The 26,835-nt window shown below is 37.7% G+C and overlaps 1 protein-coding gene across 1 annotated transcript; it reads right to left on the bottom strand.

Moving 5' to 3' along the window:
• Window positions 1-6,082: 6,082 nt before the first annotated feature.
• LOC119879484 (serine/threonine-protein kinase 4-like) lies at window positions 6,083-24,374 on the bottom strand (the record flags this gene model as incomplete). The annotated part of the gene is given in 9 exon segments (XM_038589741.1): window positions 6,083-6,211; window positions 9,082-9,219; window positions 10,108-10,242; window positions 10,244-10,274; window positions 10,891-10,895; window positions 14,153-14,317; window positions 19,769-19,883; window positions 22,693-22,821; window positions 24,046-24,374. Coding segments are annotated over 9 exon segments (951 nt in total), but the record flags the coding sequence as incomplete, so codon positions are not given.
• Window positions 24,375-26,835: the final 2,461 nt, after the last annotated feature.

Raw genomic sequence — 26,835 nt, 5'->3', positions numbered from 1 at the left:
CCCTGGTAGGGAAAGTACAGGCATACCATCACTATAGACAGGTCAAAATGGCCTGAATGAGCTGAAGCACTAAATGTCCCCACTCCTGCTCTAAACACACAAAAATCCAAGAGTTAACAAAACAGAAATATTATGGTCCTCAAACTAGAATAGGAAACTCTGCAAATGGAAAAGCAACAAAGGAACACACAGCACTGAAGTGAATGGCCCGCTGGGAAAACTAAAACATAGAGACTAGTTTTAAACCTGATGACGGGAACAGGAAACCAGGATACTGACAGTGAGCCAAGACATATCTATAAAAAGGAAGCTAGAACGCACCCCCAGCACAAAGATAGAAGCCATGACAAACTCTAACCACAAGCTCAAGGACCATGGCTTAGGAATGGCTTCTGACCATGTGAGGAGTGGAAAGAATCACTTCTAGGAAGGTAATTTGCTTGCTGTATCACAGCACACTACAGAAATGAGAAATAATCTAAAGATCCACTGGAATGAAATACCCCTTAGGGCCTTGCTGGGATAGCTATGCCAACTCAAGGAACATAGAAACTTCCAAAGAAGATACTTCCCACTGAATATAACCACACAAACAAAAATCACAAGTATAAAAAAAAAAATCTCACAGTATAAGAGATAGCAGACACAATACACAGCAGAAATTAGATCCAACAACTCAAGATAACAGATTGATCTAAAAAAATACCTACAAGGATACAGGACCTAGGTCCTCAGTCAGTTAAGTGTCCAACTCTTGGTTTTGGCTGGGGTCACGATCTCGAGGTTGTGGATTGAGCCCCACATTGAGCTCTGCACCTAAACTGAGCATGAAGCCTGCTAAGGATTCTCTCTCCTCTCCCTCTGCCCCTCCCCTGCTTATGTTTGCTCTCTTCCACATAAATACATGAAATCTAAAAAACAAAACAAAACAAAACTTCTAGGCAAGCAAAAAAATTTATCCATGGAAATAAACTTGTCTGGGTCCAACCACTGATTCGATGTGGCTAAAAAAAGAATGACAGAGTTAGAAATAAATCTAGAGAAAAACCCAAAAAGTGGCACAGAGATTTTAAAACATGGGAAATAAAAAGGAAAAATGGCTAAAAGGAAGAAATCAAGTGGTCCTGATAGCTGCTATTAGTCTTGTGGAATGTGAAGTGGTATAAACTTCAGAGGACACAGTATGGCAGTCTCACAATAGGACAAATACACATGAAACTATTCAAATACTTCTGAAAACTTATCCTAGGAATACTAAAAGAAGGAAACTTATATGCAAGATGTTCCCTGCAGAGTTATTTATAACAGTTATGAAAAATTCGGAACAACCAAAATGTCCAGCAACAGGTAAATGATTTAAAAAAACAGTTAAGTATGAAAAATGAAAAACAGGGACTTTGCAGCGACATGGGAAAATGCATACCCTTATAAGTGAAAATAATCAGAAAACAGAGTATCTACGTAAATTATTACTATTATTATAAGAACCATACAGGCACATGCTCAAAAACAGGCCTCCAGTGCTTCATCTCATTCAATCATCTTGACCTGTCTATAGTGGTATGTCTTCAGTTCAATATTAGTCATGTTATACAACCTTTATAAAGGTGTGGACTATTTGAACCATAAAGGACAATGAAAGTACATAAGTTTCATAATTCTTTAATTTTACTGATTAAGGCACGAGGAGGCCCGTACAAGGAAAGTGACTTCTCCAAAACAACACAAATTGCTAGATCTGAGCCAAGCCTGGTCAAATACTTTCCTTTAAATGTTTAAACTAATTCTAAAGAAATGGAATGATATCTGAGATTTACTTTAAATTAACTGGAATTTATTTTCTTGAGGAGGCTGAAATATGATGGGCAGTGAATTAATCAGGTTTGAAACTGGGTGACAGGACACTGGGGTAATTCATGGTATTAATTTGTGCAATTATGTATGTTTTAATTTCTCATGACAAGAAGTTTAACTCCACTAAAACATAAATAGTAAAGATCTCAAAGTAAGTGGCAAATCTGTCAAACCTGTGGCCTAAAAACTGAATTAAAGACCTGTAAGCAGATTAATGATGAACTGAGTTTTATTTAATGTCACTCAGATGTGATTGCTGCGGTTTTTAAACAGTTTTCCATCATGACTATAAAAAAGAGGCATGTTTCTCATTAGACATGTTAAGCCATCCAAGCTCAGAAAACTGAACAAACAACCCACTGAATTAATTAGCACTTTAAATACATTTGGAAAATTACATTTGGAATAAAAATTAATTCTTTAAATAAAAAAAGGGCAGATTTTCCGTAACATGTGCATGCACCACACATGTTATTGGGCCAGCCTCCTTACACTATAAGCGATTATAATCATCTGTATGATTAAAGCCCTCTAAGACAAGTAGAAGAAGATAAAGCCACCAGAGTTCGTGAAAAGACTAGAGGTCAGCAGCTCCCAACTATGAAACAAACTTTCCTAACAAATCACACTGGCTACTGAAAGAAAAAGAAAAGAAAAAGAAAGAAAAGAAAAAGAAAAAGAAAAAAAAAAAAAAAAAAAAAAATAAAAAAAAGAAAAAGGAAAAAAGAAAAAAGGAGCAGAGAAGAGAAGAGAGAAAAAGAAAAAGAAAAAAGAAAAAAAGGAAGAAGGAAAGGAAAGGAAAGGAAAGGAAAGGAAGGAAAGGAAGGAAGGAAAGGAAAGGAAAGGAAAAGGAAAGGAAAGGAAAGGAAAGGAAGAAAGGAAAAGACAAGCTAAATTTAGTACATAGCATTCACTTGACAATTTACATAACACCAATGTATATCTAGGGTGTTCTGATCTCAAGTGCAGGGGATGAAACACACCTAAGAACACTGAATGAGGTTAGAATTTAAAGGGACTAGCAAGGGTGACAATGTTTTTATAAACTCTTATAAATATTCATTTTTAAGGCCATAAAAAGTGAGAAGAAGAAAGAGGGAGGGGGCAAAAAAAAGTTCTTAAAGTAATCCAAAGTTCGAAGCCCTAGTTTATAGGACACACAATGACACCAGCAGTATTTTTGGTCAGACTTCTTACTGAAAATAACTTTAGAAATACATAAAATTTAACATACTAATGATCCTCTTACCAATTATATTTACTTTTAATAACTGATTTATTTACCCCCAGCTGTTGCAATACTTTTTTACAGTCTTTCTCCTAAGTACACATTAACATATGTTAATTTATCTTTTTACTTTTGTAAAACTGGGGAATGCTATAATTCTGCTTCCTTCTTTTCTCACTTACAACATATCATAAAGTATTTTCCTAACTCACAAAGTATTGTCCCAAAACAGGATTTTTAATATTTTTGTATTGTATAATTAGTCCCCCTTATGATGTATCATAATTTATTTGACCAATCATCTATTAAACATTTAAATTAATCCAATTTTTTTTTTACAATTATAAGTAACATATCTGGAAAAATTCTTAAATATAATTTCTCTATCTTCAATATTTTCTTGGACCTGATTCCTAGAGTGGAATGTACTGGATCAAAGGTCTGAACTTTTTAAACTCCTTGATGCATAATTACATTCCAGAAAAGTTTATACCAATTTCACAATCCATCAACAGCACTATTACTCTTTCACCACCTGTACCCCTCTGACCAGAATCCTAACACAGATAATGAGTCTTGGCCCCAAAAGAGGAAAAAAGAAAAATAGAAAACCTTTTCTCTTCATAAACAAAGACTTGATTATAAACACATAGACCTGAAGGTGAAAAGCAGAGTGGGCTGCCTGGGGCCCACAGCCTAGACTGGCTTGCTCCAGTCACGATAAATGGGCTATGGGCTCCCCTGTGCTGATCTACCCTTCTCTTGCCTATAGGACTCTGTGTTACCACTGCTCCCTCTGTGGAACACCTCCACCCACCCTACTCCCTGCCAACCTTCCTGCCTTCTCCTTCAGAAATTCTTCAGTAATCCCTAATCCAGACTGAATACTCTCATTTGCTTTACCAAGCCCCTGGATTAGCTCTATTTTAGAACTTGTTTCATACACTGACGTGTCATTAATTAGTGGTCTGTCCCCCACACAAGACAACGAATTCCTTGGGTGCAAGGACTGTTTTTTCAGCATCTAGCAAAGTACTTGAATACAGCATTGAAGAAAAATTCATGAAATGAATTAATCACAAAGCAAAGGGTCTAGAGCAGGGGCCACAAAACTTTTTCTGTCTATAAAGAACCAGAGAAAAGAGCAGTGAATGGCCCCATTTCAGGCTTTGGGGGCCATACAGTCTCTGTCACAACTGGTCACTCTGCCTCTGTGGTACAAAGCAGTCAAAGACAGTATGTAAATGAATGGATATGGCTATGTTCCAATAAAACTTTATTGCCAAAAGCAGGTAGTGGGACTGGATTTTGCCCTGTGAACCATAGTTTGACAGTCCCTGTTTAAAGGAAGGACTTTTAAACTTTAAAAAGGGGGGGGGGGGGACAGATTATAAAAAGATCATAATGACTTAAGCCTATGCAAAGGTCAGACTAAAATGTGCATCCAGAGCTCAATTAGTACCATTTGTATCCCCAATTCCTTTCCTCTGTGATACAGAGATTAAGGGAAGGGAAGCAACAGAGGAGCAGAGTGGCAGACAGCACCCTGAGAGCCAAGCACCAGTGTCAGGACAAGGCCACAGGCCAAAAGGAGAGTGGGATAAGATTTCAACTAGAAGGGACTTGATAGGATTTTCAAAGCTGTACAGTCATCCTGACTACAGACTGAGTATTGGTAAACCTGGGTTAGATCCACAGAAAACAGAAATCGACTGAAGATACCTATAGTAAATAGCTCAGAATCACATCCCATTTTGAACTATGTATCAAAACAATACAAATATATTTGCCTCCACAGATCAAGAAAAGGAGAGAAAATGACAACATTCGATGAGAGGTGGCTATTCCAACTCAAAAGAAAGACCTTCCTCATTGCTGATGCTTTCTTGCCTCTGATGTCTCAGGTCAGCTCTCCCCTCCTGCACCCACCCCTGCACAATCAGAAAGTGACTCCAGCCTGAGTCCATGTGGACCATGAGAGCTTGTTTTCTCTGGAATTTGCAGGGGTTGTCTGAGAAGGGAGTATATTTAACCAGAGCCATTACTTTTCATGGTCCCTCCTCTTCCTCATCCTCTGTGTGATCACCATGGTGCCCAGCTGTGATGGCAATGTGTCCCCGTGCTCAATCATAGTGCTGGCCCCATCACTTGTGGTGCTGGGCTACCCGGACGGTGCCCATCTCATCACCTGCTGCCTCGAACCATTGTGACCAGAGTCCATCTCATCCTCCTCCTGTGAGAGGACAACCTCAAATCAGGGCTAAACTGGATTGAAAGGTTTTGAATATTATCATCTCGGGGCAAGCATTTCTGGATTGTGACGCCTGATTGGGATTCTAGACCCACAGAACTGAGGGTCTTAGAACCTACTTAACCAAGAATGACACAAGTCAGGCAAGCAAGAGCCAGAACATCCTCCCCCTCTCCCCTTCCTATATCCTCTTACAAGTTTTATAACAGAGGGGCATCCGGTGGCTCAATCAAAGGAGCCCTCAACTCTTGATCTCAGGGCAGTGAGTTTGAGCCCCCACATTGGGTGGGGAGATTATAAATAATTTTTTTTTCTAAAAAAAATGGGGGGTTTAAACATAGATCTAAGAAGCTGAGGTGCACACCCCTTGGAATCTCAGGCTTGTGAGGGAGTCCATGAGTGTAAAATTACATTTAGTATGGATCCTTGATTCTCCAAAAGGGCACACAAAAAACAATCTCCGATACGAGCATTCGTTTTCTCCGAATAAAAAAATTGAAGAAAAAAATAAATTAAATTGAGGAAAATGATATGGGGCAAAACAGTAAAATTTGAAAGTGTCTTAGGAAGCGCTATAAGAAGGCCAGCCTCAGCAAGACATTACCAGTGGCCAGGACAGGACATAGTCATTCAGGAAGTGTCTTCAGCTCCAGGCGGACTTGTTAGCCCCTACTCATCTCAACTGACCCGGGCAATCATAAAATAACATGCATTCATGCCTGAGGCCCACAGCACTGCCTGCCACTCACGGAGTTCTCTTCATCATCCTGGTCCACCTCCCGCTGCTGGGCTTCCTGGCGTTTCAGCTTCACATCCATGGCCTCGTTAATTAAGTCCCGCCAGTATGACACTCCCTTGGCACTTTTGACAAACGGGTGCTTAAAAGAGAAAGTAGACAACACTGGCAATGGTTTATAGGGCACCAGTGCATTACACAGTACCCAGCACACAGTAGGTACTGGATAATAGCTGCTTAATCAACAAATCTCATCTTTCTCTATTTTGGGTAATAGCTGTGAAACACACTCACTCTATCACTCTGACTGCACATTCAGGCTTTGCCCATCTTTTTCAGCCTGGCTGCAAAGTCTCTGTTTCTGTCTGCCAAATCTAGAGCTTTTTCAACAGAGTGGTACCACCCCCCTAGAGGAAGTTTTATAAACATGTTGGGAGCTTGTCACCATGTTTGGAGAACACCAATGGTTGTGCGAGGAAAAGCAGGGACACCAGCACTCCTTCCAAGTGTGGAAGAGTCCTGCCACAACAACGAACTGGGGCACTTTGTGCCACACCTTTCAAATGTCTCAGAGTATACTGTATACTTAGTAAATAATACCAAAAATGTTTTTCAAGAGACAAGCAAAAAAGTCCGGTAATTTTAGGGGATGATTTTGGAGGGGGCTTAAAGTCATAAAGACATTGTTTAAATATCAGTGAACAATTTATTCATCCCGTTTCTTCCTTCCATACAATGTACTACACAGCATTTCTGACAAAGTTAGATAAAAAGGGATTTTAGCACAAAAGCATAGTTACTACAGAAATACTAAAACTGGTCACAAATATCTAACAGATGTAAACTCAAATATCAATCAGCAAAGATACTTGAAACACAAGGATACTGTGGAATTTCACTTATAAAAAAAAGGCTTGAATATTATTAATATTAGCACTACCTTACAATTTTCTTATCTTGCTTGTTGTACAAGGAATCCATTGCTGTGAAAGTTACCTATGGAAATTCCTTTTTTTTTTTTTTTTTTTTTGAGATTTCATTTATTTATTCATGAGAGACACACAGAGAGAGAGAGAGAAAGAGAAGCAGAGACAGAGGCAGAGGTAGAAGCAGGCTCCATGCAGGGAGCCCGACGTGGGACTCGATCCCAGGTCTCCAGGATCATGCCCTGAGACAAAGGTGGCGCTAAGCTAAACCGCTGAGCCACCCGGGCTCCCAACATATGGAAATTCTTTTTGAGGGGTTTCCTGTTGTCTTCTCAACTTATTCTGTGTTGTCCCCAGTGTTTCTCTTTGAAACTCGTTCTCTATCGCCCAGCACCCACCAGAGGATATGGTCTCTAAATGTTGTAAGTACTCAAACTGAGAGAATGCCTCAGCATGTGCTGGGGCTGCAAAAAAGATTTCCATAAAACCACCAATACCCCATCCTGGCAGGAAAAGAATGTGCCAATACACTTAGAAATAAGAGCCAGCTCATTGGAAGAATATCATATTTTCCTTGTTCTCTCTTCTCTTCATTTGGAAAAATCTATGACTATTTCCCTCTTCTTATCAGATACAAATAAGCCTGGTCTGTTATTATTTAACATCATTTTTATGCTAGCATCTACCCATTCATTGTCCTATATAGCTTGAATAGAATGATTCTGTTCTTACTGCTTCTAAATCTAAACTCATTTATGGGGGACGCCTGGGTGGCTCAGTGGTTGAGTGTCTGCCTTTAGCTCAGGTCATGATCCCAGAGGCCTGGGATCCAGTCCTGCATAGAGCTCCCCACAGGGAGCCTGCTTCTCCCTCTGCCTATGTCTCTGCCTCTATCTCTGTGTCTCTCATGAATAAATAAATAAAATCATTAAAAAAATAAAATAAACTCACTTATGGTTCTAGGTCCAGGTATATACTATCTCATTATATCTGCAGGTTCAGTCAAGCTAGAGCCTATTGCTATACTGACAAATATTTAATTATAAATCTTTATGTCTCCCATTATATCATATACATATATACTAGCTCTTTTTAAATTATGAACATAAACAGATTTCATGATTTATGAATTTCAATCCAGAACAGGAGTAAGTAGAAGTATTAAATATACATATTGGTTAAAAAAAGGGGGGAAGAGGAGAAATACTGGGTTACTGACACAGCTGAAAACCATTGGCTAGCCCAAAACAACCATAGATATTTGTCAAATCCACATCATACTACTTTTAATATGGGTTAAACAGCATTCAAAGTTATACACATTATGCCACTTAATCTTCACCATATAGAGGCAGATAAACTTTGTCTCCATTTTACAGATAAGAAAACTAAAGCAACAGAGAGGTTATATTATTTGCCCCAGGTCACAAAGCTAGTAAACAGGGAGCCAGGATTCAAATCTGGGCAGTGTGATTCCTGAATCCAATCTCCTAATCACTGAGCAGCTGGCCTGCAAACTGTTCCCATCCTTCCAGGCCCACGCTCCGAGGTGACCTGCTCCAGGAGAGCAGTCTCAGTACCGCCAGCCCTAAGTGGCCTCCTCTCATCTGGACCTACAAGGGCCACCTACCATTAATCTCAGTTCCTCATCAGAACAGGGTAGATTAGTGGGCACTCCTGCTTTGGAACCTAGAAGACCTAGGCTCTAGTTGCAGCTCTGTTGCTTCTCAGCTGAATGACTTTAAATTAAGTTAACCTTTCTAAGCTTCCATTTTTTCACCTATGAAACTGAAATAATACCCATCCCTCACAGGGCCTCTATGATGATTATATGGCACCCAGCACACAGCAGGTTGCTTACTAAATGTCAGTTCCCAGTCTCTGACCCCCACAGAGCCCTCCATTTTCTTGCACTACTGTCTTGTTCAATGATTTAACATTCTCTCCTACTCTGTTAGATTCAAAGCTCCCCAGAGGCAGAGAATGTCTCTTATACTTCTTTACCATCTCCAAGCAGGTGAGTTGACATCTTTTGGCCAGTACGTGAATGAAACAGAGGGAGGCAGCATCGTGGGGAGACTCATACCTGTAGGAGTTGAGTGGCTGTGGCTCTCTGCTCAGGGCTCTTTACAAGGCATTGCTTCACAAAATCCATGAAGTTATCGGACCATAGTTCTGGCTTTCGAAATGTAGGGGGAGGGTTGGTGGGAATCATAAAGATGGCCTAGTTAAAAAAAAAAAAAAAAAATTGGTTTTCTTGGTAAAAGTGGTGTACTAATAAAAATATGACTAGAGATACCTCTGAAATTGAAAAAAAAAATTTTCCTCTTATCCACTGATAAGCCCATCCAACACCAACAAAGTCTAAGTGTCTCAAAGTGGGAAGTATGACAATTAGAGAAGTGATATAGCTCTCTCTCTCTCCCTCCTTCATATTATTCTTGTCGCCTCAACCTCACGATATCTAGCAAGGTTTTTTTGTTGGTTGTTGCTAACCACTGTACGCTGGCTTTCAAAGTGAAAAGGCAAGAGCTGAGAGAGCATCAATATCCTGACAGTAATCTCAGCCCCACAGTTGTCAAAGTTCCCTCCCCCATAAAGGTCATCATCACCACAGGATATGAGCAGTAACTGCAAGGAGATCATAAACCTGGAAGTCCCACAAATTACAAGGGATTCATTAACCTCAGGCCAAGCCAATTTTAATGTATTTGAAAAAACAAAAAAAGCCAAATACCGGAACACCACATTGGAGTTAAATTCTAACTATTTTAAAAATTTAAAACTACTATTTACTGAGTTTCCAATAAAAGAAGAGCCAGAATTTAAAAAAAAAAAAAAAACAAAAACCTCTATAATAAGCAGTTTATATTCTTTAAATCTACCAGTAATCCTCTCACCCTTCCCCACTCCTCCCCCTCAAAAAAGAGGGAACTTACCTTTGAACACATGAGTACTTGAGTTGATCATTGATTACAACTAGTGGAGTCTATACTGACAGTTATCAATTATATACAACTCATTCATTTACTGTTAGGTATCTAAACCAAGTAAGTAAGTAAGTCACTTTCTAATGATGACCAGTAGCTAATCACCCTGCTGGTGTCCTTACCCTCATTGGATGGATATCGGCATATGGGGGCTTTCCCTCAGCCATTTCTATGGCAGTTATTCCCAATGACCAGATGTCTGCCACACAGTTGTATCCAATTTCCTGAATCACTTCTGGAGCCATCCAAAATGGTTTTTGTCCCTATCACTGTATTCCGTTTGGCCATGGTTATCCTAAAACAGAGAAGGGTAGAGATTAACGTTAAGCTTTAAAACTATCGAGGAAAGGAGACTTTTTGAACAATAAGAAACATCTTGTACTTGGAATATATATAAAACCATACTCAAGCATGATCGAGCAGGTCACAAAAAAATTTCAAATGACCTAAGAAACATAGAAGACTTTGAATTCTTAAAACACACACATTAAAAAAACCACAAAAATAACAAACCACTAAAATGAAGTTGACAAAACTTTCAAAGATTAATAATTAACATAGTGTTGGTAACAGTACAGAAATGTCAAGCACTGGGCAGCCCAGGTGGCATCAGCGGTTTAGTGCCACCCTCAGCCCAGGGTGTGATCCTGGAGACCTGGGATCGAGTCCCATGTCAGGCTTCCTGCATGGAGCCTGTTTCTCCCTCTGCCTGTGTCTCTGCCTCTCTCTCTCTCAGTGTCTCTCTCATGAATAAATAAATAAAATCTTAAAAAAAAAAAGAAAGAAAGTCAAGCACTAAAATAGCATTACGAGAGTATAAATCAGTACAAGTTTTTCTGGGCAATTTGGCAATATTTGTCAACTTAAATATCCATATCCTTTGATCTGAATCTTTTTCCAGAAATGTATCCTATATACAGGTACCTAAGATATACACACAAGTGTTAAAAAAATATTTGTAGGAGAGGTGGGAAAAATAAAAAGGAAATAACCCAAATGACCATCTAAAAGGGGGTAAATGAAACACAATAAATATCCACCGTATTTTTTTTTTTTAATTTATTTATGATAGTCACAGAGAGAGAGAGAGAAAGGCAGAGGGAGAAGCAGGCTCCATGCACCGGGAGCCCGACGTGGGATTTGATCCCGGGTCTCCAGGATCACGCCCTGGGCCAAAGGCAGGCGCTAAACTGCTGCACCACCCAGGGATCCCTCGTATTTTTTTTTTTAAGATTTATTTAAGGGCGCATGAGTGGCTCAGGTGGTAAGTGAACAGGTCTTGATTTCGGCTCAGGTCATGATCTCAGGCTCCGGGGACTGAACCCCAGGTCCAGCTCCCCACTTGGCAAGGAATTTGCTTTTTTCCTTCTCTCTCTGTCCCTCCCAACCTCCCCCACCCTCATTCACTTTCTCTCTCTCAAATAAATATATTTAAAAGATGTATTTATTTATTTGAGAGAGAGAGAGTGCATGTGAGTGGGGGGGGCCGGGGAGGTGGCAGGGGCAGAGGGAAGAATGCTCTCTGCTGAGCATTGAGTGCTGGCTCAATCCCAAAACCCTGAGATCATGACGTGAGCTGAAATCAAGAGTCAGGCCCACTGAGACACCCAGACGCCCCATCCACCATATTTCTTTAAAAAGGAGGCGTGGAAAAAATGTATAAGACATATAAAAGGAAAATTAGATGGCAAAATTAATATAATATATAATCATGTTGCATACATTATATGACAAATCAGTAACCAATAATAATAAATACTGTTGTTATATGGCTAGCAAAAGAAAAATCTCAATACACACTGAACTATTAACAATAGTTACACCTAGAAGGTAGAATCACAAAGGACTTTTACTTTCCATCCCATTATTTCTACAACACTCTGATGGTTTACATGGAGATACAGAACAAGTGCTATCAAAAAATTAAAAAAGAAAAATCATGTGTATGTGTCTATGTATACATATAATTTTTCTTTTTATTATATACATCAATTTTATAAAATGTATATATAAAGTCTTAGTTTGAGGCTTAAAAAATATGAATCTAGCACACACAGGCAAATAACTATTTGCCTACTTCCCCAGAATGGTGTGGCCTTAATGAAAGAGAACCTTTCCAGAGCTCCTGTATTTTAGGAAGAGGACGATTTTAAACAGAACTAAATATGCAGTAGGAGTCCCCATCATCATCATTCCTGTTCCTTCTGAAATGCCTGTGGCTTCAGTTAGGCTATGCCAGTCAGGAACAAATGACAGGTGATTTTTAAATTGATCTCACTTTGTTGATTCTATGTAAAAAACTAGCACAGGAACTACCTTAGTGCTTAGTCATTTCCTTTGCTCTGAAACTTAAATTTGCAGTTTTCAAATGGTGGTACTCAAGTTGTTTTTGAGGATTATATCCTTGAAATACTCATCATTTAGAAAAGAGTATTTTGGATACCTAGAAATTTTTTGAAAACTAAGATTAATGAGTGGATACTAACCCAGCCTGATCTGTATTACAAAGTTATAATGCATAGCATAACAAGGGAAAATATTAAGTTCAGAACAGACTATGGCTATGTATGTCTGTATTTATACATATACATAAACACACACATATATAACTTGAAGATATAATTAAAATGTTACTCCAAATTACCAAGCAAAGGACAGAAAAGCAACTGGGCATCAGGCTAGTCATTTGTAAAACTCTATACTTAATTTCCTAACTTATACTTTTCACCAAAAAAAGTTCAAATAGGTTGAAAATTTAAATACAAAGCACAAAACCTAGAAAGTACTAAAAGAAAGTATAGATGAACAGCTATATAATGTTAGAGCAAAAAAAGACTTTAAAGGTGACATCAAAGGCAGAAACCATAACATGAAAGGGAGGTGGATTTCCCTATATAAAATTTGGAAACTTTGGTGTTTAAAGAAAAATCATAATGAAAGTAAAAAGATAACTAGCAAACTACAAAAAGATGTTTCAACATATATAACATAGGATTAATAATTTTAATATAAAATTTTTAAGTTTTGATTTACCTTTTTCAGCAGATTTTTTAGAAGGTCCAACACAATTAGGAAAATTAAGATGAACAGTTAAGTTCCAAAAGAAGAATTATAAATGGCCAATAATCAAATGTAAAAATATTGTTTCAAAAATGATTTAAAAATACAACTTATTGCTCATTCAGCATTGGCAAATATGAGAGAAATGAATACATCCTTTTTTTAAATTAATTATTTTATTTATTTAAGTAGGCTCCACACCCAATATGGGGCTTTAACTCATGACCCTGAGATCAAGGGTCACATGCTCTATTAACTGAGCCAGCCAGGCCCCTCCAAAATGGACACATTCATATATTACAGTTGGGAGCATAAACTGTTCCCTAGAAGCACTTTATGTGTTAACAACAAAATCTTTTGAAAGGTCAGAAATTACAATATGGAATAAGTTTCTGATTTTTTTTTTAAACAGCAAAGCAATTTTTGTGCCATTGCAATACCTATTAAACTCCCTAATATAATCTAGGCAGATTTAAAAACAAAAACCAAAAAACTCTACCTGATACCAACTCTAAACAAACAAAAAAATATTTTTTCTACTGCCCAAGAAAACTGTTTGATATATTATATTGTTATGAATTTTAGTACTACCTGTCCAGAACTGTTTCTATTTTTCTACATCTATATCATATATACTTAGATATTTTTCAAAACCAAATAATTCTACATTTCCTGTTTTGAAACGTGGTTTTTTTCAATGCCATGCCCTGGTGAGGTGGGAGGAGACTCAAAAGACTATCCTGGAACCAGACAAGGAGAGTGTTTTCAGTAAAGTAAATGCCAACTGCTACCGCGTTGAGATGGTGTTACATCTTATTCTGCAAGGAAAGCAGTTTGGATTGAATTTTTCTTCATTTTGTAAATTTAAACTTCTACTCTATCATTTCTTGTTTCAGCTTTTATTTTTATCAAAGTTCAGTCACGGGACCTAAATGCCAGGAAAGGACCTAAAATAACCTACTACCTCTTTCGCAACTTAGTGGCACCTTCTATAACCTTTTTATGAATACAATGAAATTGCGTATTTTATTTTAAAAAATTACTAAATGAAAACAATTCCTTCTCAGGATAGAGCTGAAAGTTACCAGAAGTAACATTTTTACTTACTGTAAGTTGACCTGCTACCCCAAAATCTGCAAGTTTTGCATGTCCTTCTGTATTTAGCAAAATATTTCCTGCCTTGATATCCCGATGTATTTTTCTCATAAAATGAAGGTATTCCAGTCCCTTAAGTGTTGATTGTAATATTGTAGCTATCTCATCTTCTGTTAACTAAAAAGAGAATGGAAAATTAAAATTCTATCAGTTTATATCATTTTACATTCAAAAAAGGCAAAAATTAGATCCAAGTGCCCTTCCTAGAATATAAGATCATATTCAACCTGTGACAGCATTTGACAGCTTACACCATCACTCCATTAACCCCTACTAAAGTTACATCTCCTATCCCATCTCTCCCCAAACATCAGATTCATGTACCTGACCACAACATCTTCAACTGAATACCTAACAAGCATCATGTAAGCATAACATGTCAAAATCAAATTTTTTATTTCTACTGTTACCCTACTCATCTACTTACCACTCGCCCAACCTACTTATTCTTCCCACATTCTTCTCAGGGAAAGGCAGTTTGAATTGCCCTGGCTGAAAACCTGGAGGTCATCTTTGGTTCTTCCCTATGTTCAAAATATATCCATATATATCCTCTGTAATCACTAATCACCATGGTCCAAGCCACCAGCATGCCCTGCCTAAACTATCCAAATAATTTCCTAACTGGTCTTCCTAACTGCTTCTGCCCTTGACCCTTGACAATGTCTTTTCCACATGGCAGTGAGCCATAATGAGCCAAAATGAAAGCCAGGTATGCTCAAAATTTTCCAATGGCTTCCTGAGCCACTCAAAATTAAAGCCAGTCCTCATCAAAGTCTTACATGATCTAGTTCCCAGCTACCTTCATCCTCTACTACTTTCTATCTTGCTCATGCTGTTCCAGCCTTCCTTGTTGTTCCTCAAACACTCAAAGCACACTTCCAGTTCTGGACCTTTTCATCTCATGTTCTTTCTGCCTACACAATACTCTTCATGCAGAAAGTCAGAGAGGCCTTCCCCAGTTCCCTCCGTTCCTAGATCATTCTCTATTCATTGATCCTACCTTGTTGGTAAATGCAGTATTATATCCTCATCTGATTTACACATTTGTATACCTACATGTGATATCTTCCCTATTAGGAACATAACCCCATTTTAAAAAGTCTTTGGGGGCTCCTGGGGGGCTCAGGTGGTTAAGGGCTTCTAACTCTGGGTTTCGGCTCAGGTCATTATCTCAGGGTCATGAAATTGAGCCCCACATCAGGTTCCATGCTCAGTAGGGAGTCTGCTTGAAGAGTCTCTCCTCTGCCCGTCCCCCATTCATGAGTGCACCTGTGCTCTCTCTTGCTCTCTTTCCTTCTTGCTCTCTCTTCCTTCTCTTTCCTTCTTGCTCTCTTTTCCTTGCTCTCTTGTTCTCTTTCCTTCCTCCTTACAAATATGTAAGTCTTGGGCAGCCCAGGTGGCTCAGCGGTTTAGCATCACCTTCAGCCCAGGGAGTGATCCAGGAGACCAGGGATCAAGTCCCATGTCAGGCTCCCTTCATGGAGCCTACTTCTCCCTCTGCCTGTGTCTCTGCCTCTGCCTCTCTCTCTCTCTCTGGGTCTATCATGAATAAATAAATAAAATCTTAAAAAAAAAATGTAAGTCTTCAGACTTATTAAAAATAAATAAAAAAATAAAATGTCTTTGGTTTGTTTACTATTGTATCCCTAGCACCAAGAAAGCCACCCAGGACATAACAAGTCCTGAAAAAATATTTGAATAATGATGAATAAATGAAAGCAAGAATGCTGATCAACACAGAATATCTGCTCAGTTCCATGGTGATTTGGGGCAGACCTAACTCTAGTGCTAACCAAATGAAATCCATCAGCAAACTGTCTCCCTTTTGACAAACAACTCATATTTAGAAGACAGTAGGCTGTGGTGCAAAAAAAACCATGGGAATCGGGATGAGAAAGACCTAGTTTTTACCCTTGGCTCTACATTCTAGCTGTATGACCTAAGCAAGTTATCAAACTTCTCTTGGCCTCGGTTTCCCAAACTATAAAATAGGACTATCACCTTTCTTCAAGAATGTCATGGAAATCAGATGATGTAAGTCATATAAGAATACACACGGCTTAATAACTACTATGTTACCAGTCAATGAACAAATAGTTAACAAGCATCAATTATGAGCTAGGCACTCTGCTAATAACATTAAAAATAGCATTTATTGTATTGTAAGCACTGTTTTTGTAATTTTGTTAAATCTTTACAAAAATCATATCAAATAGGTACTATTATCATCACCATTTTATAGAAAACGAAGCTGAAGCACAAACAAGTAATTTGTGCTAACAAACTATAGAGCTCTTATTGTAGTCCAAGCAAACACTACTGATAAGGTTGCAAGCTAGAGTTTGAGTACCTTCTGCAGTGGAACAGAACAAAGTTCATGTGACTTATTACGCCTTATTCTAACCAGTTAAGCAAATCAGTTAAGGGAGCAGTGCCCAATATTAAATAATGTGAACCACAAATACAACCTTTACTTTTCTAGTAGCCACATTAGAAAAACAAGCAAAATTGGGGTGCCTAGGTGGCTCAGCCAGTTGAGTGTCTGCCTTTGGCTCAAGTCAGGATTGGGTCAGGTCCTGGGATTGAGCCCTGCATTGGGCTTCCTGCTCAGTAAGAAGTTTGCTTCTATCTCTGCCCCCCCTCTGCTCAAGCTCTTTCAAAGAAATAAATAAAAATCTTTTTAAAAAAAAAAAACAGCAAAATTTAGGGATCCCTGGGCTCAGCGGTTTGGAGCCTGCCTTTGGCCCAGGGCGTGATCCTGGGGTCCCGGGATCAAGTCCCATGTCGGGCTCCCGGCATGGAGCCTGCTCTCCCTCCTCCTGTGTCTCTGCCTCTCTCTCTCTCTCTCTCTCTCTCTATCACAAATAAATAAATCTTTAAAAAAAAACTATATTGTCTGTAAAAAAAATAAATAAATAAATAATAATAAATAAAAAGCAAAATTTAAAAAAAAAAAATAAATAAAAGCAAAATTAATTTAAATTAATTAATTTTTTAGTAATCTCCAAATCCAACATGGGGCTCAATCTCATAGCCCCAAGATCAAGAGTTACATGCTCCTCCAACTGAGCCAGCCAGGCACCCCAAAATTAATTTCAATAATATATTTTAATCAATTTGTCCAAAATATTACCATTTCAACATGTGATCAATATATTAAAAATGTAAAGTTTTTGTTTTTCTTTTTGCAGTAACTCTTCAAAATCTGATATTTATACTTATAGCACATCACAATTCAGACTAGCCACATTTAAAGTCCTTAATAACCACACATAGCTATTGACTGTCATACTGCACAAAACAGAATTAAAACATTTTACAAAATAATGTGTAATAATTAAAGATTAGCACTTAATAGCTTAAAATTACATAAATACAATAAACTAATATTAAAACATGCACCATCAAAATTCATTTTGGATGGTTTCAAAATACCTGAAACAATAACTTAATGCTGCACAGAAGGCCTGGAACCAAAATTTTTTTTAAGTAAGTTCCATGCTCAGCATGGAGCACAATGCAGGGCTTGAACTCACAACCCTGAGATCAAGATCTGAGCTGTAATTAAGAGTCAGATGCTCAACCAACTGAGCTCTCTCTGGAGCCCAATTTTTAATTCAATAAATTACTCAAGATTTGGGACTTCTTTAAATATATCTTATGGTAGGACATAATTCCTAGCTAAAGAATTTGCTATTTGATTAGAAAAAATTACTAATTCTGAATAATATAAATTAAGAAAAGGATATGGTCATATAGATAACCCAAAGTTACAACTGAGTTTTATTTTAGTTTTTTTAAATTATTATTATTTGAATTCCAGTATAGTTAACATACACTGTTATATTAGTTTCAGGTCTGTAACATAGGGATTCAACAATTCCATATATTACTCAGTGCTCACCATGATAAGTGCGCACTTACTCCCCTTCACCTATTTCACCCATCCCCCATCCACCTCCCTTCTGGTGACCATCTGTTTCGTTCTCTAGTGTTAAGAGTCCATTTTTTGGTTTGTCTATTTTTTCTGTTTGTTTGCTTGTTTGTTTCTTAAATTCCACATGTGAGTAAAATCATACAACACTTGTCTTTCTCTGACTGGCTTAGTTTGTTTAGTACTATACTCTTTAGATCCATCCATGTTGTGGCAAATGGCAAAATTTCATTTTTTGATTGAAATTTGGTTGAATGATTGGTTGAATGATATTTATAAATATATATACACATATAAGGATACACCTCACATCTTCTCTATCCGTTCATCTTCCAATGGACATTGGGCTGCTTTCATGATTTGGCTGCTGTAAATAATGCTGCAATACACACAGGGGTGCATATATCCCTTCGAATTAGTTTTTGTATTCTTTGGGAAAATACCCAGTAGTATGATTACTGGATCTTAGGGTAGTTTTATTTTTAATTTTTTGAGGATACGACTTGAGTTTTAAAATATTCTTAACCTTATAATTTATATAGTGCCTCACAATATCCAAAGTACTTTCACATATTTAATTTTCACAATTCTGCAAATGCTTAATATAGGTATTATTCCTGTTTTTCTTATTAAAACAAAACAAACTAACTAACTAAAGGCTAAGTTGTCTCTGGCTTCTACTTTTATCCATTCACAGTCCACACAGAAGCCACAGCAGCAACAGCTTCTTGTTGTAGTTGGAATGAAAGTCAAACTCATTACTGTGGCCAACAATACCAACAGGATCCAGGTCTGCTCACCTATCTCACATCATCTCCTACAGGTTCCCCCAACCTCTCCTCTTTCCTCACAGTAGCCTTCTTTATGTGCCAAACCTGTTCTAGCCTCAGGATCTTTGCACTTATTCCCCTACCTAGAATGTTCTTTTAGAAGTCTAGCTCCATCTTGTCATTCAAGTTTTACTTTAAATGCCACCTCCCTGAGTGGCCTTTCTCCATCATCCACTCTCAAGTAGCTCACTGAACACTCCCCACCAGTCCTGTTCCTTCAAAGAAATTCTCACTATCTGGTATTTCTTTTCTAGTTACCATCAATTGGCTTTTTGGTTGCCCTACTAGAAAATGTATAAGCACAAGAACAGGGTTGTTGTCTTCTTTACTACTGTATCCCTAGGGTTTAGAACAATGTTCTAGAAATATTTACTGTATAAACAACTAAATCTGAATTAAAGCCCTCGACTCCTAGCTTTTATTCTAGTGATCACAGTAAGGGCAAATAATCTTTCACAGAGATTATTCTCTAATTAATAGAATACAGACATTGTAAATCTATAATCATGCGGGGGAGAGAAAACCAAATCTAAATTTAAACATTTAAAACTCATTGCTTCACCAAGGTTTGATAGTCACTATTTTCTTTCCCACTATGAAATAAGCAAAACATGCTAAATATCACTGCATTGGGCTGATGTCAAAAACACCACTTTTAGGAGGCACTAGAAATAAAGGGGGAAAGAATCATGGAAAAGAGGAAATTCAACAGTCATCTTTCTTGGTACGGCAGTAGGAGAATGCCCAGGAATATAAGGCCAGAGACTAGCTCAGCTGCATTGTTCTAGAAAGTAAACTTACCGTTTTATTCCGTAATCGAATGATATCAGACACGGAACCAGCCCCACAGTACTCCATAACAATCCACAAGTCTGTGTTCTTAAAATAACTGCCATAATATTTGACTACGTGAGGGCTAAAGAGAGAGTGACAACACAAATAAGTGAACAGCCTTCTATACATGAAAATTAGTTTCTCTGCTTAAAAGATCAATTATTCATATTTAAGGTTAAAATAGATGCCCTCTTGATAAAAATGTAAATATGAAGTAATTATCGTTTTCTAAATAATAAATAACCAAAGTGAAAAAATGTATGGGTACTTTAACCTGCATTTCTAGGTCTACAGTTCCTCCCAGGAAGAGAACTATAGCTATTCAAAAATAAATAGTTATCATCATAGTACTGTTTATAACAAAAAACTTAGATACTATCTAAATGTCCAACAATAGGGAGTTTAAAAAATAATGATATAGCCATATAATGGAATAACCACAAATCCATGGAAAATATTATAGAAGAATATTTGATGACATAAGATAGCCTGCTTATAAAAAAAAAAAAAAAAAAGAAAAAAGAAAAGAAAAGAAAAAAAAGAAAGAAAAGAAAAGAAAAGAAAAGAAGTTACATAATAGTAAGCACAGTGAAATTCCAAAAAGAGATATGGAAGGATACATATACCAAGTAGTATTTAAAATGATTCTCTCTCCAAAGGGAAAAGTAATTTTCTTTTCTTTTTATTTACATTTTTCCAAAAAGTCACATGTATTTTATAATAAGAAAAAAAAATCACACTACAGTCTATCATAAAGAAAAAATATTCAAGGGGAGCCTAGGTGCCTCAGTTCATTGAGCATCCAGCTCTTGATTTCTGGTCCGGTCATGATCTCAGGACCCTGGGATCAAGCCCCATGTCGGGCTCCCTGCTCAGCAGGGAGTCTGCTTGTCTACCTCTCCCTCTGCTCCTCCCCACTGCTCATGTGTGCCCATTTGATCTCTCTCTCTTTCAAAAAATAATCTTTTAAAAAAAATTTAAAAAGAAAAAATATCAGTATCAGACCTGGAATTTTGGGTCTCAAGCTTGAAGAGAGATACCAAATGAGATTTCAGAGAAAAGTCAAATATCCTATTAAAATGAAATAATCTGCCCACTGAGAGCTACTAGCTTTAATTAGATTGTTATCAAGGCTAAATAATGTTGCATTATTACCAAAGATGCTAAAATGTACCCGGTTTCATCAATGCTCAGAATTTCAAATGTCCCTCACTCTTGGGAAACATGCCAATGACAAGGACAGCAGGAAATACACACGATTAATGAAGACATGGATGAGTTAAGCCTCTGAGGTACAGGTTCCCACATCTGCTCTCCCTCCCTTAAATTCCTATAGTATTTACTGCCTTTACAAGGAAGTAATCTCAGCTATTTACTGTTGGAATGTCTTCTATGTATCTTGTATCATTGGCTAGATTTTCCCGTACATATATAGGCCTGGTCTACCCAATTTGTCTCTAAACTCCCAGAGAACAAGAACTCTGCCCCGTACTTCTCTGTACTCCTTACCATGCTTAGCAGAGTAGGCTCTTCGAAATAACTCTTCTTTAATTAGACATATTTGCATACTCTGTTTGAAACATAGCTCTTGTGTAACCTAACAGAAGAGTCAAAGTCCCTTGGGGCGCCTGGGTGACTTAGTTAAGCATCTGACTCTGGATTTTGGCTCAGGTCACGATCTTGGGGTGGTGGGATCAAGCCCTGAGTCAGGCTCTGCGCTCATGGTGAGTCTGCTTGAGATTCTCTCCCTTCTCCCCCTGCCCTTCTCTCCAGCTCTCACATATTCTCTCTTTCTCTCAAAATCAATCTTTAAAAAGGAGTGGCAAAGTTCAATGTGCCAACTGGAAAGAGCTTCTATACTGTATGTATCTCATAGAGGTGGGAAAGGAAAACTTCTACCAAACTATGGTCCATCCAGTCAAGAAATACATTTCATCTAGTAGAGAATAACCATAAAAGTGTAAAAATAAAAGAAAGGAAGGGAGGGAGAAGAAGAGAAGTAACTGCATTCACAAGCCTGTGAGATCTAAGGGCTCCTGGGCAAATTTCCTCATAGGCAGCCTCACCTGCCCCAATGCTGAAACTTTACAAATTGGAGATCCTAAGCTTTCTGCTGACCACAAGAGCTTTGGGAGGATGGATGCAGCCTCTGGAGCAAGACACTCTCATTCTCCTTTCCACTCTCTAGAGCTGGCATTGCCCCTAAGTTTGTATATCTCTTAAATTTAAACAGTAGTGGGGAAGCCAGCTCCATCACTGCAACCAACTCATGTTGTGACTGAATTTCAGAAGAGATCACGTGCCTTTCTGCGGCTGCCTGGTGGCCTGACTTCCTGCTTAAAGCATTTGACAAATCTTAGTTCCTCAAAAATAAAATTCTTAACTACTCTGAGCTTGAAGAATTCTTTTTTAAATGTGAAGGAACAGCAATACATTTTAAAAATGCTCTTTTTTATGGATCTATCTGATATTCTAATGTTTCTACAGCTAAAAGTATTTTGATTATCTCTTCTTAGCTATCTCTACAGAAATGTTTTCTCAATAGGAAGTAAAAGAGATCATTATCAGACGGAGAAAAAAAAAAAAAAAAAAAAAGCCAGCCCCACCACCTTCTGCCTCTCTGGCTCCTCTTCCTAGTTTTGAAATAGGGAGCTTACTGCAAAAACAAAACAAAAAAAATCTATGCAGAAACAGAAGCTATAAAAATTTAGCTACTAAAACACACATTTTTTTTATCAGATTTGTTTCTGAAAAGAACATGCATAGTGATTCCACCTAAACTTTCTCTTCCGCAAAATCTCTAAGTAAATACATCTGTACGTGTTAAACTCCAAATAATCACAGCTAATCCAAAACCATGTTCTGTCCAAAGTAACACCACATGCCTTTACCTGTCACATTGCTGCATGATAGAGATTTCTTTGATTATCTCCTGTAGGTCTGATTCCACTGGAACTTGCTTAATTGCAACAATCTGACCAGTCTCTTTGTGAATAGCTTTGTACACACTGCCATAGGACCTGTGATTGGGGGAAAGAGAACATTTATAAAGGCAACGCGAGTCCAGAGATAAAAAGTGGTAAAACAAAGGCAACTCATGGTTCTAATTTATATCCCTAAGTGCCTAATACACCTATATTATTTATAACTGTAAAACTGAAATAGCTAAAGTACTTTGGGGAAAAAACTGTTAATTTCACATTTAATCTTGACTGAAGGTATTCAATTAAAATAATCACTATTATAGTAACTATCATGCATTGCCTGCCTGATGTCTGCTAGAAACTGTGCATCATCCTAATTCATCCTTACAAAAAATAAACAGAAGAAGTCATTAACCCTATTTCATAGAAAAATGTGTAAAGACTCAGAGGTTACAGGACTTGTCCAATTTCAGAGGTGAAAAATAAGTGGCCAGGCCAGGATGTAAATCCTGATGTGTCTGAATACAAAGCTTATGTTCTCCCCATATCTACCCAGACTAGAATGCAGAAATGGAGATCTATGTATTCTTGTGTTCACTCCAGTACCACAAGGTCCTTCCATCCTTGCTCCTTAATTGCAATAATACTTAAAACATTATGGAAACTAATTCAAAATATAAGTCCCTTCAAATGTGAGTATCATGTGAACACAGTACACACAAAGCCTTTTATTCCATCTTCCCTTAGGAACTTATTATCAAAATAAATACAAAGCTATCTGTCCATTCAGTTTGGGGCCCAAAAGAACATGAGACTTAGAATAGAAAGACCAAGGATTTGCACCCTACCCTCATGACATATTGGCCATCATTTGCAAACATATTAACCTTCTCATACCTAAATGTTCTCACCTGTAAAATGACAACTCAAACTACAAGACAGTTGTTATGGTCAAATATCATCACCCCACACTGATTACATTTTCACTGGAAACCTTGATGGCTGTCAGTGAAAACACAATTGAGTCTTTCCTTCTTCCCAAACCCACCTATTTCTTCACACTGTCTTGGCGAAAAAACAACAGAACAGCACCACCTGATGTATTAAAGTAGCTGAGAGCTCTAGCTGCCAAAATGATGCTCCAGAACATTTCAAAGTGAAAGTAAGATAAAACTAAAAAAAAAAAAAATATGCAAAACACATTTTAAAATTTCCATCCCATCAGACCCCCTTATGTTGGCAAAGCTAGTATAATGATCCTTAAAAGTTACATAATTTTTTTTCCCAGAGAAAGGCAACCACTGACCGTGTATGGAATACCTGCCTGCTGCCCCTTCTTCCTTATGAAGATAAAATTCTGATTCACTGGGACAGCCAAGGCTTGTTCCTAGGGGATAAAATACGGCAGTCCAGATAGTCAGCATTCCTATTCCTTCTGCTGGTGACTGAACTAGTAGTAAGCATAGGACCTAGCTCTGGTCAATGAAATTTGAGGGGAATTCTGAAGGGATTCTGTGAGAGGCTTTCTTCCCTGATGAGAAATGCACAAGAAGGCCCATTTTTACCTGCCACTTCCTTTCCTACTTTGGTTACCATTTTGTAAGGCATGATGGGTGAAACTAATGCAGCCATCTTAAGATAATTACAAAAATGCTAAACCATTATCAAGCCAGTTCATCATTTATCAACCCCAGCTTTATTATTACTTAGTTGCCCTTATAAAATGCCCTTCTTGGTCAGCCATTGCTTGTTGGGTATTCTGTTATTCTATAAAGTTATTCTTGATAACACTAGGTCCTATATGTATGAAAATGTCCGTATTTCACATTCTCATTGGAATCAGTTCTGCTGGATAGAGAGTTCTTGGACATTAGCTTTCCCTCAGCACCCTTTCTACAGTTTTCCAGTTTCTATTAGTTGCTAAGAAGTTGGCTATCATCAGATTATCACCTTTCATAGGTAATCTCTCTTCCGGTAGCACTCAAGATTTCCTCCTTATCCTTCACATTCTACAATTTTACTATAAAATAACTAGGAGATTCATTTGGCACTTCATAAGCTTCTTCCATTTGAGGGCACAGGTTTTTCTTCAAGTCTGGATATTCTCAGCATTATCTATTTCCTATCTCTTCTATTATCTCCTCTAGAATTCCTATTAGACTTATATTGCAGCTCCTCAATACATGCTGACCTGATTTCTAACAGTTATTTCTCTGTCCTGCATTTTGTGATCAGTTTCATTTCTATCTCTCAATTCACAAATTCTTTCAGCTTGTCTAGTTCACTGTTTTTCCAACTTCTTGGGCTTCCAGAACTTCAATCATTGCCAAGATTCCCAACTTTAATTTTTCCTGTAACTATCTGCTCCTGTTCATCACCCGGTGTTCTTAAGGATGTTATTCCCTCCTTGTATCTTTTTGAAAATCATCAACAAACATGTTAAATCCCTTCTGAGATTGCTTCATTGTTTCTATTTCCTTAGATGTGAATTCTCCCATTTGTTCTGCTCATTATTCCATAGCAGTATATTCCTTGATTGGGTTTTCTTTTATCTCAAATGATTTTCCTCTACACAGTGCTAACTGCCACGAGCATTTCATGTATCTTGATGGTTTCATGGTTCTCTCATCCAGTTAGCTAGATGCTACAACTTGAAGTTGGTTTTGTGTTAGGAGTTGGGGGATTTTTGCCTCTCTAAATCCCAAACCTGAATGCAGTCAAGGCCCAGTTCCTATTGTCAAACCAGTACCTCCACTTTTTTCCCAGGCCACAGGCCAATGAGATTTTCTAACAGTGATCAGGCAAATTTATTTCACCTTTAGTTCATAGATGGGGAGCCTCATCCATCCCACAACTTCATGTAGGAAGCACACCTACCATCTTCTGACAAGGACAGGGCAAGCTTTACTCTCCTCTTACTATTACATAGCTTTTCCATCCCTGGTCCATAGCTGGTCATGTGTGCTTTTATTTAAAAATTTAATTTTCACTCCTTAGTTTTATCTATTTGAAATGGAAAGAGAGGTCTCTGCACATACTCAGCAGTCCTGACCAGAACACTTCCCACACCTTCCTATACTATCTTGAGAGCAAAGAATACTCCAATAGCTTATATGAACAAGTAAGATTCATGATTCCACATATCGCACTTACAGTAACCTGAAGAGAATTTAGAAGGCTTCAGTAATTGTTGTTTTTAGGCAAGTCCTGTAAGACCTGATTCCCTACATAATAAAAACTACAGTGACTCAATGAATTTTGACCGGTAGAGAACAAAAATCATGCGAAGTAGGGGTTCTACATGAGCCATACAAAGCAAGGATCAATTTGGAAAAACAGAAACAATGTAGTATCTGAAGCCAAATTAATTAGATATAAGTCTTAACAATACCACTCACTAGCTATAAAATGAGGAGCAAGATGTTTTTGTTATCCTATGAAAAACTTGAATGAGTCAAGGTGTAAAACTTTAAGTATAATAGAAGGAAAAAGGTGCTAAGTTCTTATTCAAAATACTTTCCAAGCATGGGTCACTTGTCCTGGTCTGGAGTGTTGGATCTACTCTGCCACAGATCCACAGGACTTCCTCCATATACAGAACAACTGTGGGTTCCAGGGACTCTAACAGTCCATCAGGCAGAGCTCATTTCATAAGGCACAAGTCAGTGAGTGTTCACAATCTACTCATTTTCCAGAACAATTAAAGGATGGCATGGCAGTTTGTATTTCAACAGTTAAATGGAGTTAAGGTCTTCCTCCAGGATTCTGTTAGTTCGATGAAGCTTGTTCAGGTTCATTCAGTCACGATGACAGAAATCCAAGCATCTATGGTAACACTTAAAAGAACACTATGGATAAAACAAGGAGAAAGATCTGAAGCTTTATTTCGATTTTCTTGCTGGTTTTATCTTTGTAAGGAAATTCCAAGTTTCTTGATGAAGCCACGCACAGATCTAAAAGAAAATTAAAAACAATCATAATTAGCTTAGTTGCCCCTTCCTATATCAGAAATATTACTGAGATATTTTGTCTGTAGTTTTCTTTTGGTGTTCCCCAAACCCAATCAACTCAAACATGGTCCCTCTAGGAATCTAAATATACCGAGGATTT

The sequence above is a fragment of the Canis lupus genome, unplaced genomic scaffold, assembly GCF_011100685.1.
Source record: "Canis lupus familiaris isolate Mischka breed German Shepherd unplaced genomic scaffold, alternate assembly UU_Cfam_GSD_1.0 chrUn_S90H249, whole genome shotgun sequence".
NCBI lineage: Eukaryota > Metazoa > Chordata > Mammalia > Carnivora > Canidae > Canis > Canis lupus.
This window is presented reverse-complemented; position numbering and strand designations above follow the sequence as displayed.